At 42.7% G+C, this 13,706-nt stretch overlaps 1 protein-coding gene across 2 annotated transcripts in view; it reads right to left on the reverse strand.

Moving 5' to 3' along the window:
* LOC142483921 (sodium- and chloride-dependent transporter XTRP3A-like) overlaps window positions 1-13,706 on the reverse strand; it is a 192,894-nt gene that overhangs the window by 162,735 nt on the left and 16,453 nt on the right. For both annotated transcript variants that reach the window (XM_075583843.1, XM_075583842.1), the window contains exon 2: window positions 3,454-3,545. In XM_075583843.1, coding sequence (XP_075439958.1) covers window positions 3,454-3,545 — 92 coding nt within the window. The remainder of the gene's footprint in view (window positions 1-3,453; window positions 3,546-13,706) is intronic.

Raw genomic sequence — 13,706 nt, forward strand, 5'->3', positions numbered from 1 at the left:
CGGACCACATGAAGTCAGACCAGGGTAACTGTGGCACCGGAGTCGAGCAATCCGGTGGCTTGGCGATCTCCAATGGTCACCTTGCACAGATGCTTCTGCCGGACAACTGGGGATTTCAGCCCGACTGGCGCAATAGGATGTCCCACGATCTCCGCTGCTGGTTCCATGGTGGCAAGTGTAGATCTCTACGTAGAAGTCCCTCCCTAGGCTGGTTCAATGACGGTACTTGGCAACTCTGTGTGTACCAGTCGCACACAGGCGAGTGGTCACGCAGCTGGAGAGCATTGCCCCTGTTGGAGTCCACCAGACCTCGCACGGTCCGGACAGTCTGGTTTGATGTGCCATTCCATCCGCTGCAGGTTTGCTCTTCCACTAAGGGGTTCTTTTGGCTCCCTCGGCCAAGGTGGCCGTGTCCTGGGTAGCCCCTTTCTTGTACAACAGTACCTGGCTGGTGACAAATTCATCAGCCATTTTTGCAGCGTCCACATAGGTCTTTGGCTTGCGGTCAAAAATCCATTCCCTAACGTCTGAGGGGCACTGCTGCAAAAATTGTTCTTTAAACACAAAGTCCAGAAGTGAGTTGTACTTGGGAGCACCATACCCCTCCACCCACTGTGTTCCATGCAAAGCCGTGCGGGATGCAAACAGCATGTAAGACTCCCGGTGGCGCTTTTCCTCTGACCGGAACATGCCACGGTATGCCATCCTCGGCGGGGATTCCCTGGAGTGTCTCCTTGGCGGCAACCTTACAATAACGGGTCAACCCGTAAAACTTAGTCCCATTCTGGCACCCAGTATCTGCGACATTGGGTTCAAAGTTCCGCAGAAACCCATCAATTTTGTCCGTGCCATCCACGAACTTCCCAAAGCTGTATGGTCCACTCAGGGTGTTGCTTGCTCTCCATTAACAAGGTGGAAGTGCAGGCAGCTGTCCCTTGTGCGGCTGCAAGCAGCAGGACCCTTTCGTCCAGGATTGCCCCCTCTCCACACTGGGGCTACCCCAGCCGCACTCCCCCAAACCGGTTCCCCAACAAAATCCATGCTGGCACCCGCTCCCTCCCCATGTCCTTCCACCACCACCGGGGCTGGAATAACCTCATGCGCCCCTGGCTGAAGTGTGATCACTGCAACTGCAGTTAAAAAGGTGTCCCCCCATTGGGTGAAGCAATGTGTGCTTTTTTTTTAGGTTGACCTTGATGGACCTACGTCTTTTTTCAACCTCATCTACTATGTAACTATGCTTCATGAGCTTCCAAGTCCTCCTCAGTAAAGTCTTTGACCGACCGTTCATCGACAATCCATAGCTTCACACCTGACAACAATCTTGCTCGGTCCCATGACCGGTACAAACCTGATCGCTTGTCCATGTTCGCCTGAGGGCGTAAAGCGGGGTGGCCAAGAGAACCTGTGTTTTCCGCATGTTGTGAAACGTGTGTATGTTTTTGCTTGTCTTGGGTGCTCACAATCTTTGAGTTTAACGCTATGTTGTAAGACCCCACAGGATTTTATAACATAGGCTCAATCGATCCCACCACTGCTACCAATTAATGTAAAGCCTGTCAGGGGAGACCAGGTTTATTAACACCTTTTATACTGGGATCATTTGATTGAGCAAGACGAAGCAGTAAAATAAATTGTAATTTATTCCACGATTAGACATACACACAAGGTAACCTAATTTGCACTGAAAACACACTTACTGGGAATGGGCTAACTAAATAAATCTTCCTTGGAACAAAATGTTAACAATCAATGTCTGTAGGAGTCCTTTCCAATGACCGGGAGGTACTCACGAAAGTCCTGGAACGCAATTCGGCATGCAATACCAGCCGCGACCACTATGTCCCTGCAAAGCGGGACTTAGAAAATTTCTTGAGTAAAAATCTCTGAAGCTGGCTCACGTCTATTTCTCACAGATCATCTTTTCCGTAACTTGAATTTGCCACTGAAGGTTTGGCGCTTGGAATCTGAGGTCCTGATTTGCTGCAAGGTTTCTTATAGGTTTTGGAGTCCCATTTAGAAACCAATACAGCCAATCAGCACGTGGGAATTCTCCTTCCAGCCTAACACGGATTTGCCGATATACTGAAGCCCGTTGGATACCGGTTTGGATTCTGCTAAGGGGCATGCGCCAACCAGGCACCTCTTCCTCTTAGCATATTGAGCCCACCCACTGTCCAGGCTCCACAGAGTCTGGGGAAGACTCTGCAGAGTCTGTGGCAAATGGTCGCCGGATAGTCCTTTGTTAGCCCAGGACGGGAGTATTCAGAGATAACTACATTACTCCTCCAGTGCTAACACCTTGGCATCCCTGAGACTTTTAACTCCGGGTCCTGAGCAGACTCAGTGGTGCCAAGCTTGGTGCCATCTGGTCTCTCGGAACCACGGACTTGGAAATCATAGTCTCATATATACATTGGTACAAGCATATACATTTATTAAATAAAACCTTTAATAAAATACACTTTGCTTCTGTGTCTTGTGTTTAAACATATCTAAGTCTCCTGGTCTGGTGTCATGGAGGGAATAAGAACATATGTTCCCTACTCTCACTAGCCTCATCCCTGCCACACTGTAAAACCCTCACTTTAACGTTACACACACAATAAAAAACTTGCTGCTTTATGACACAGCTGGAGCATCCCATTAACCCTTATAACAGTTTCAGGGTGACTTGGGCATGAACTGGGCATCCCACCTTATGCTAGGGAGCTCAGGAGCGTTCTGGGGATACCTTGATCCCAATGCACTTTTTACCTTTCCTGTTTGTGCAGAAGCAGGTAACCCTGGCGGTGAGTCGCAAGAATGTTTCCAGGGTAGGATTTTGCCGGAGCACTGTGCTTCAATGTGCCCGAGAATCTTACCTGGTTCCTTGGTACATCTTTGGGGTATCCCCTATCTCTGGAACCCCTCTACATAGCCAGAATCTGAAAGAAGTTTCTCCGTAAAACTCACCCTCAAACTCACAGCCTAGCAAGCTCCTCTGGCCAGCACTCCTGGAAAGGCAAAAACACCAAAATACTGTATTGTCGCATAATTTATACACAGTCTCAGTGATGCATATACGACTGTCCGGTCCAAGAGCTGACACTCAAGGACCTTTACACATGGATCAGGGGTAACAATGTGGGCTTAACTTTTATTATTGAGCCTGGTTACCCCCTTACCGTCACAGAGGTGCTTGGGAGGAACTGATCTATTAAGTATGAATTAATGCATTTGTCTTATGAAATCCATGTTTTCTGTACTGCGCATTTTTTTTTTTACTAGAGATGGCATTACAATTACTTTACACAAACACAAAGAGGTAAATAACAAAATGCCAAAAATTATTCAAATAGTAAAATTAATCCAAATCATTTGGTTACTGTTGGAAACCAAAAACACATTTGAAAAAAATTCATGTTTAAAAAAATATTTTAAATAATTACACATAATTTATTTTTTACCCACCTGGAATGAATGAAAGAAGTACCAGAAGGCCCAGGCATTAATCACATTGTAATACATGCAGAGGAAAAAGGATACAACCACACTGGCAACTCCTGTATAAACCGGAGACACAGTAAGGAGTTTAGTGACTTCTCAAATACAAATTCAGAATTAAAATGTTAATTTAAAAACTGCTATTCCATTACTGGTTTATTTAAAAGTTCTGGGGTTCCCAAACTGTATCGTTGGACCACCAGAGGTCTACTAGGACTTTAGTTCGGGTCCCCAGAGCCCAAAATCTATAGCCTGCAAATACTGTATTTATATTAGCTGATCAATGCTGAAGGTTCGTTTATGACATGTTCCTTTTCAAATTATGATTTATTAACTGTGAATTATTATAGATTTATCAGGGATTATACAACCACTGGCATATTATGGTTGAATATTCTGTGATATTCTGCGTTATCACTGTCATTGAATCTAATCGAAAATCTGAGATATTCTGGATTTTGAGCATGTGCATTAATCATTACTACATCTGTCAGTATATATATATATATATATATATATATATAGAGAGAGAGAGAGAGAGAGAGAGAGAGAGAGAGAGAGAGAGAGAGAGAGAGAGAGAGAGAGAGAGAGAGAGAGAGAGAGAGAGAGAGAGAGAGAGAGAGAGAGAGAGAGAGAGAGAGAGAGAGAGAGAGAAGAAAAAGAAACAGAGGAGCGCAAACTCCATAGTGTGATACTGTATGAAAGAAATTAATAAAACAAAAAAAGAAAAACTCTCTTGGACAAGCACTCACAAGAGAACAGATTAAAAGAGCATTTAAGTGATATAATCTCTATCGTTATTTCATAACCAGTAGAAGTATACAGCAGGTTAGGGAACCAGTAGAGCAGAAGTCCCTAGTCAGATGTGCTGTATAATAAAGGATAGTTCTCACGCTGCCAATGTCCCAATCAGCTTATAAGCACTCCAAAACTCGACCACAGGATACCAGAAGATGTAAGCCGAATCCAAGATGGAGGGCACCCGGCTTCACAATGTGGGACAAACAGCCTGGAGTTGCCAGGTAATAGCAGGAGCTAGCATGTGTAGGTTCCTCGTGGATACACGACCGCACTCAGGTGATGTCAGTACGTCCCACATAACGACGCGTTTCAACACGTGATGTGACTTCATCAGGGCTAAGGGCAATCAGCATCGGCACACTGTTTATATAGCCATTGTTGCCTAGCAACATGTATACAAAGCCAAAATAGTGTGACAGCAACCTTGCCATGAATAGTATACATCTGATAGTCCTGTCCTGTACAGGCAGCATGCTTGATGCCGAGTGGTCAGACAGTGTCGGACAAACTGTATGAAATGCACAGACATGGAATCATAAAATATATGAACACACAAACACATAAAATATATAATTAAATTGCGGATCCAAAATAGATACGTAATATATAAATTGATAATAATTTTATATAAAGATTTATACCCAATTAATTAGGAACCCATTCAAAATATATATAATTGTACCATATTGTGAACATACTACCAGAACATAGGATAATAGTAATTAGAACGTATAAAATATGTATGGACAATATATATATCATTTATCCAATAGATCCTTTGAAAAAGTCAGTGTGTCTGACGAAACGCGTTAGGAAGCAGCGCTGACACTACGTCATCAACAAGGGTCGGAAGCAGTGGCAAGCTTTCAGCCCTGCTGCACACAGCCCCAGAATTAGCGCGGTTGATAGCCGGTCTGGTGTGGAGAGACTGACAACCCAGGACTCCAAAGATTTCAAGTTTCTACACCATCCATGAGGTCTGTGACCTTGGGAGTCGAGCGGGCGGCGTTTGTTCCATCTGACGCTGCAGGAGATCTTGCCGTGCTGTTCCCGTGGTGGTGATATTATATCCATACATGCCTTATTACTTTTTATGTTTGTGAGTGAGCTTGTTTCCCTTTCAATATATGTTTATTAAACTATTTGTACGTTTTTACACTATGGGTTGTGCGCTTTCTTCTTCTGTACAATATATATATATATATATATATATATATATATATATATATATATATATATATAAAAATAAGCAGGAATGACCCAGAAATTGACAACAAATAATGAGAATGTGATAATGAGTACAATACTAATGAAAATAACATAACAAATACTAGTAAAAAGTATGTATGAATATACTTAGATACACTCTACTTCTATATGTGTTTCACTTAGACCGTTCAAATTTTGAGAGAACCTAGTATCACATCAATTTCATCTTGAAAAATAACTATTTTCTGTTCGAGGATTTCTTCTATCTCCAGACTTGTGTATGGCCATGGGTGCCAGGTTTGCTCCCAGCTATGCTAACCTCTTTATGGGGTTTTGGGAGGAGAAACATCTTTGAACCAATACGCGGCTGGGGGCGGGCCTGGTATGCATTGGCCGCTACATAGATGATCTACAGAGCCTTTGGTGGATCATCTGTTGATGCAGATGGAGATGTCCTCGAAAAGATTCTAACCGAGTTTAATGATAATGACATGAGACTTACATTTACACATCAGATCAGCTCAGACAAAATTGTGTTTTTGGACTAATTGCTCACAATTGATGAGAACTATGTCAATCAAACTAAGGTCCATTTTAAGGATGTGGCAGTCAATGGATACATCCATGCAGCAAATAGCCATCATGCAAAGTGGCTACAGAATACTTCTCTTAACCAGTTTAACAGGCTTAGATGCAGTCTAAATTATTTGTGAGCAATTTTGTCCAAAAAGGCTATAATCTAGATTTATTTTTAAAATCATATAACAAGGTTAGATCTATAGAACAAACAGAGAAATATAAAAAGAAAAATGTTATGGATACTAATACTATCCACAATGATTCTCATTCAACTAACAATGTTTCAGCAAATAATGCTTCATTTATTACAAGGTATAGTAGCCAATCCAATAAAGTGGTTCATATATTGAACAAACATTGGAATGTGGTATCTTGTGATTCACACCTTAAAAGTCATTGACCAAAACAACTCTGGTTGTTCTCCGTATAGGAAAAAACATACCAAGCAGATTGAGACAACCAAATACTCTGATGTCTAATTACATCTTGCCCAAGGGCAATTTTAGGTGTGGCAGAACTAGATGCCTCATGTGTAGGCATATTGTGTTGGGTAATTCTTTTACTTCCCAGACAAACAGATCAACACATTGTATAAATAGCACTATAAATTGCCTCACGATGCATTATCCTCTCCCTGTAATATACAATATATTGTATGCACTAACCGACTGCTCAATGTCAGATTTCTCGAACACCCCCGTGCAATTACAAAGGGTGTTCTGACACAGTGTTCCATGACATTTCTCTATGACCCATTCAAAGGATCCCACTAGGCTCAGGGTTATAGACTTAGGGGGTCATGCAGTAAGGGGCAAAAAGTGCTTTCGTCAGGGGTTTCAACTCGCCATGTTTTGTGCGTGTTGCCCTCGCAGTATACAAGAATGGCCGCATCCCTGCGAGAGCAACATTTCAAAACATGGCTAGTTGCCGGTGGCTAAATAGTCTGCCTGGCGAGAAGGGCTCCCCTGCCGAGATGAGCCTGCAGCAGAGAAAGATCTGCCACTCTCTTGGCGCAAACCTCTGCCCAAATAAAAATATTTTTAATAACATTTTATTCATGAGAATACAAATATAGAACTATACCTGGCGCATATAAGTGATATACAATATATAATTAACTATGATAAACAATAAAATGAAATATCTAAAATCCATAAAGGATATTGTGGTGAATGGGGTGGAAAGAGTCTTTTCTTCAATGATGAGAAATAGTAAATGGACTCAGTCCTTCAACACACGTTATAAAGCTCCTGGACACAACATTGCGCAGTATAGTTTTAAGCAATGAAGCCGTCTGATTAAATGCCCAAATGAATGCCCACTTACTAGAAGCAAGAAGGCAGCGTGCGGTGGAGAGAAACTGTATCTTGGGTCTTCCAAATCCGAATGTTTTCAGGGTGCCATGAACCCCCCGTGATAACCCTGGTCCGAATGGATGTTGATGGAAAGGCCCTCCTCAGGGAAAAAATGCTTTCTGGAAGTGTCTTAGTACTCCTATGATTAGGTCTCCATAGCGGGGAATAAGAGAGAGAAAGGATTGCGCAATATCGTTGACACTTTAATGGCACATCCTAACTAAAACAAAAACATACTCACATTGAATCTGTGAGTTGAAAACAGTGTGGAAGTGCCCGACCCGGCTAAACATCAATACTCTGTCTCGGGTAGTCCTGACGGCACCGTGTGCAACCCGCGTTGTTTCGGCGTACCGTGAGGACGTCACTAACTCCGTGCTGGTATAAGGTATAAGGATGGATATCTCAAGGGTGAAAATACTGGTGCCGCGCTAACGGTGCCAATGGGGTTCAGACTATCCACCCCATTCACCACAATATCCTTTATGGATTTTAGATATTTCATTTTATTGTTTATCACAGTTCATTATATATTGTATATCACTTATATGCGCCAGGTATAGTTCTATATTTGTATTCTCATGTTGTTTTTGGTTATTATTTGAGATAATTTCCATATTAGAATACCGGGCTGCTTTTTGTGCACTGCACCATTATTTATTAGGTCTAGCGCTTGTTTTAGTACCACTTGTTTTTGTATATAGTTTATCTCACACTAATAGCTGCTGACATTTTTTACTATGACACTATTCACTAATAGAGCACTTAGAGGTCTTCATTTTGAAGGGGTTTTTGATGAAACCCCAGATTGCATGGATTTAGAAATAGAGACTTTAGAGACTCAGTTTTCTAAACTAGAGAAATTGCTGAACCAAGAAGTTAAACAAACATGGGATTCTTATGCTCTGAAAAAATATTTAGAATGCAAGAGAATACCTTGTGGATTACATGTTCTAAAGGTTCCCTCTATAGATCAGGATAAAGAGAGTTTTATGGAAGAATGGAATTTTAATCTAGATCAGTGTTCTGTTAATCTCATACAATTGTTGATTAAACAAAGGGCTGTCACCTTGGAAATAATTGATGGTGAGATTAATAAAATTAAGGAAAATCTGGAACCTTTTATGGAATTAAAAGAATATAAAAAGTTAGAAGATAAGGTGATTTTAAGAATATAAAAATTAGATAAGGAAACCAAATTGAGTAAACAAAGGAAATTTGCTCGCGATAAGAAAGATTATGTAGAAAACAAGCAGCGTAATTGGAAAAAAGATCAGGTGACTGTAACAAATGAAATAATTGAAGGTGAGATTAATGTAGTCACTACAACAACAAAAAACTAGTAAATTGTCCCAGAAAAATACTGATCAACCAATACAAAAAAGTAAAACATTGAAACATCAAGCTCAGAATATAAAAATGATAGTAATAAAAACGAAAGCAAAAAAGAATATAAGAATTCTGGAAATGATAAAATGAGATATGAATCTTTTAAACAACAAGATTCTGAGGGGGATCAAGTCTTTAGAAATTATAGGGAGAGATCACCTATATAGAGACCGAATGAAAGAGATGAAAGGGGTATGGAATATAACAAGAGATCTACTCCTCCTTTTTTAGAGCAGTGTAGGGGCCACAAACCCTTTCAGGAAAACAGAAGGGAGTGGCAAGAACCCAGACAGACAGAGAGAAAAAGGTCAAGAGCAGACGTCTCCGAGGGAAGAGAGGAGGAACAAGAAAAAAGAAAAAGATCAAATGCAGAGAGAAGCTGGTAAAGAAGCAAAATATCTTTAATATTAGTAGTTACCAGTTAACGGAAGTTGAAAATAGAGTTCTAGAAAAAGGGCTCACTTTCACTCAAGTTCAAGGTCCTAACATGTTTAAATTATATATTGATGTTCATAAATATGTTAGAAAACTGACCCTTAAAAAATATTTTGTTAAGGATGCCGTTACCAGAGCTGCAAGTATGAGTAATCCACCTGTTTATACAGGAGGAAAAACTCCCCTCACTTCTTTTAAGAATCCCTCCATTTTTTACCCTAGGGCATGCAAAGGTAACTTTATAGATACATTTGCAGAAATGGTTATTGGAGATTTAGAGACCTTAAGCCATGACTTTAAATGTAAGAAACAAAATTTGACCAAAATTGAAAAAGAGGCGGTCAAATCACTTGCAGGTAACAACCAGATAGTGATAAAGTCTGCAGACAAGTGAGGTGGGATAGTAGTTATGGGAAAAAGCTATTACCAAGAAGAGTCACGAAGAATACTTGACAATACTTTGCAGCCCATATCCAAGTAGCCCATTATAAGTGGCATGACTATTGAACAACTGAAGTTTAAAAGGAAGTTCAAAAGAAGTGAGAAAGAAGTGGACACCCCATCTGGCCCTGATTCCTGCATTTGAACTACGCTGGAAAGGAGGATATCATCAATACCAGACTGCATCATTAGTGCTGTGATGCTGCGTTTACCATTTATATTTGCTGTGACTTCACTTCTTCTCAAATTATGCACTTCTTTTTACCAGCCTCAGTATGTCTCAAACTCTATTCATATATCTCCATCTCTCCTTTCTTCACCACTTCTCAGTTCACATGAACTCCTTTCTTACCTGCGTCCTCTGACACCACACAGCTATATCCCCTGCACTAAAAAACACCCCTACAAATCCTCCTCACACATCCTCTTTCTATCCATGCTTCTCCTCCTTGCTTCTGGGGATATCTCTCCCAATCCTGGTCCCTGCCTTATTTCTGTATGCTCTCGTCCTCGCCTCCCACATGCAACTTCTACTCCTTCTGGTGTTAACCCCTCCAACCTCATACCCATCCCCTGCCACCCTCCCTCCTCTCTCCCTTTCTCCTGTGCCCTTTGGAATGCTCGCTCCCTCTCTAACAATTTCCTCTCTGTACATGACTTCTTTCTCTCTCACTCACTGCTTCTCTTTGCTATAACTGAGACCTGGCTCACTCAGTCTGACTCTGCTCTGGAAGCTGCCCTCTCCTATGGTGGCCTTTCCTTCTCCCACACTCCGCGCCCTGATGGCAGGGGTGGAGGCGTGGGGCTCCTGCTCTCCTCTGTCTGCCGTTACCGAACCCTTCCTATTCCCCCCTCTCTTGCTTTTCCCTCCTTTGAGGCTCACACTGTCCAGATCTTCTCTCCTCTCCCTGTTCATGTGGCGGTCATCTATCACCCACCTACCTCTACTCATCCCCCTTCTGCCTTTCTCTCTCACTTTGAATCCTGGCTCTCTTTCTTTCTCTCCTCAGACTCCCCTGTTCTTCTCCTTGGGGACTTCAATTGCCACATTGATGACCCCTCTCTCTCTTGGGCTTCCCGCTTTCTTTCTCTTACCTCTTCTTTGGCCTTCAACAGTGGACTGCAGCCAGCACCCACAAGGATGGCCACTACTTAGACCTGGTTTTCACTAAAAACTTCTCTCTCTCTGATTTCTCCATTTCCCCTTTTCCTCTCTCCGACCATCATCTCATCTCATTCTCTTTATCTCGCTTCTCCCCTTCTCCACCTCCATCTACACCCCGGTTCTGCAGAAACCTGCGCTCTATTCACTTACCTGACTTTGAGTCCACTTTACACTCCTCCCTCTCCTCTCACAGCTCTGCTACAGACCCTGACAACCTGGTCAGAAAGTACAACTCTGTCTTGTCCTCGTCTCTTGATCTACATGCCCCACTTTCTCTCTGCCGCCCTCGCCCTTCTAACCCTAGACCCTGGCTAAATTCCCACACGCGCATGCTGCGTTCCTCCACTCGTTCCTCTGAACGCCTCTGGAGGAAGTCTCACACTCTCGCAGACTTCCTTCACTACAAATTTATGCTATCCTGTTTCAACTCTGCCCTCTCGCAAGCTAAACAAGCCTACTTTTCTGCACTAATCAACATGCACAAGTCTAACCCACGCCGACTGTTCTCTGTCTTTGATACTCTACTCAAACCACCCTCAGCTGCCTCTCCTTCCTCCATCTCCGCTCAGGACTTTGCTGACTATTTTAAGGAAAAGGTGGAATCCATACGGCAGAACATCCCCTCTGTTTCTTCCCCCCATCCTACACCTCTTCCTAACTCTCCTCCTGCCTTCCTTGAGTCTTTTTCCACTGTCTCAGAGGAGGATGTGTCGCTGTTGATCTCCTCTTCTCCCTCTACCACTTGCCCTCTTGACCCCATTCCCTCCCATCTCCTAAAACCTCTAGCTCCTACTATAATCCCTACGCTTACACACATTTTTAACTCTTCCCTCTGCTCTGGAACCTTTCCATTCTCCTTCAAACATGCAACAGTCATACCATTACTCAAAAACAGCAAGCTTGACCCTACCTGTCTTTCTAACTATCGACCTGTCTCCCTCCTGCCTTTTGCCTCTAAACTACTTGAACGTCTTGTATTCTATCGCTTGCTCCATTTTCTCAACACCTATTCTCTCCTAGACCCTCTACAATCTGGCTTCCGCACTGCTCACTCCACCGAAACAGCCCTCACCAAAATAACTGACGACCTCCATGCTGCCAAAGACAGAGGTCATTACACTCTGCTCATATTACTCGACCTCTCTGCAGCATTTGACACCATGGACCACCCTCTACTCCTCCACATTCTCCATACTCTAGGTATTCGGAACAAAGCTCTATCCTGGATCTCATCCTACCTCTCCCATCGTACTTTTAGTGTCTCTTCTGCTAACACCTCCTCCTCCTCTATTGATCTCTCTGTGGCGGTACCCCAGGGCTCTGTCCTGTGACCTCTTCTCTTTTCTCTGTACACACTCTCTCTAGGTGACCTAATAACATCTTTTGGGTTTAATTATCACCTCTATGCCGACGACACACAAATATACTTTTCAACACCTGACCTTACACTTGCTGTACAAACCAAAGTTTCTGAATGTCTCTCTGCTATATCATCCTGGATGGCCCTCCGTTGCCTTAAACTCAACATGGCTAAAACAGAGCTCCTCATACTTCCTCCCAAACCTGGCCCTACTACCTCCTTCCACATTACTGTTGGAACTACAATCATTCACCCAGTAGCCCAAGCACGCTGCCTAGGGGTCACGTTCGACTCCTCTCTCACATTCGCCCCTCACATTCAAAACAATTTCTAAAACTTGTCGCTTTTTCCTCCGCAATATAACTAAGATACGCCCTTTCCTCTGTTGTTCGACTGCTAAAACTCTGACTCAGGCCCTCATTCTCTCCCGTCTTGATTACTGTAACCTCCTGCTGTCCGGCCTTCCTGCCTCTCACCTGTCTCCCCTACAATCTATCCTAAATGCTGCTGCCAGAATCACTCTACTCTTTCCTAGATCTGTCTCAGCATCTCCCCTCATGAAATCCCTCTCCTGGCTTCCGATCAAATCCCGCATCTCACACTCCATTCTTCTCCTCACTTTTAAAGCTTTACATTCTTCTGCCCCTCCTTACATCTCATCCCTAATTTCTCGGTATGCACCATCCAGACTCTTGCGTTCTTCTCAAGGATGTCTTCTTTCTACCCCCTTTGTATCTAAAGCCCTCTCCCGCCTTAAACCTTTTTCACTGACTGCCCCACACCTCTGGAATGCCCTTCCCCTCAGTACCCGACTAGCACCCTCTCTATCCACCTTTAAGAACCACCTTAAGACACACTTGCTTAAAGAAGCATATGAATAGCACTGTGGATATTCTAAACACGATACATAATGCTTGGCCCCCTGCAGACGCACTTACCAGAACTCCCTCCTACTGTCTCTGTACGTTCTCCCTACCTACCAATTAGACTGTAAGCTCCTCGGGGCAGGGACTCCTCTTCCAAAATGTTACTTTTATGTCTAAAGCACTTATTCCCATGATCTGTTATTTATATTATCTGTTATTTATTTGATTACCACATATATTACTACTGTGAAGCGCTATGTACACTAATGGCGCTATATAAATAAAGACATACAATACAATACAATACAATAGGATCACATACGATACGTTAGATTGTAATCCCACTGTTGAATATGGGATTTATTTGTCCAAATGGCTGGAGAAAGGATATGATGATGAGGTTATTAGTAAAAAAGAGTTGGACTTTTTGATTGTAAAAATACCCAAGTTACCACTCTTTTACTTTATCCCCAAAATACATAAAAATCCTTTGAGACCTCCGGGAAGACCTATTATCTCGGGAATTGGGTCCCTGACATCAAATTTATCCCAATTTGTGGACCACCTACTACAAAAATATGTGGTACAAATACCATCCCACCTGAAAGATACGTCGCATG

This window comes from Ascaphus truei, unplaced genomic scaffold (genome assembly GCF_040206685.1).
Source record: "Ascaphus truei isolate aAscTru1 unplaced genomic scaffold, aAscTru1.hap1 HAP1_SCAFFOLD_393, whole genome shotgun sequence".
NCBI lineage: Eukaryota > Metazoa > Chordata > Amphibia > Anura > Ascaphidae > Ascaphus > Ascaphus truei.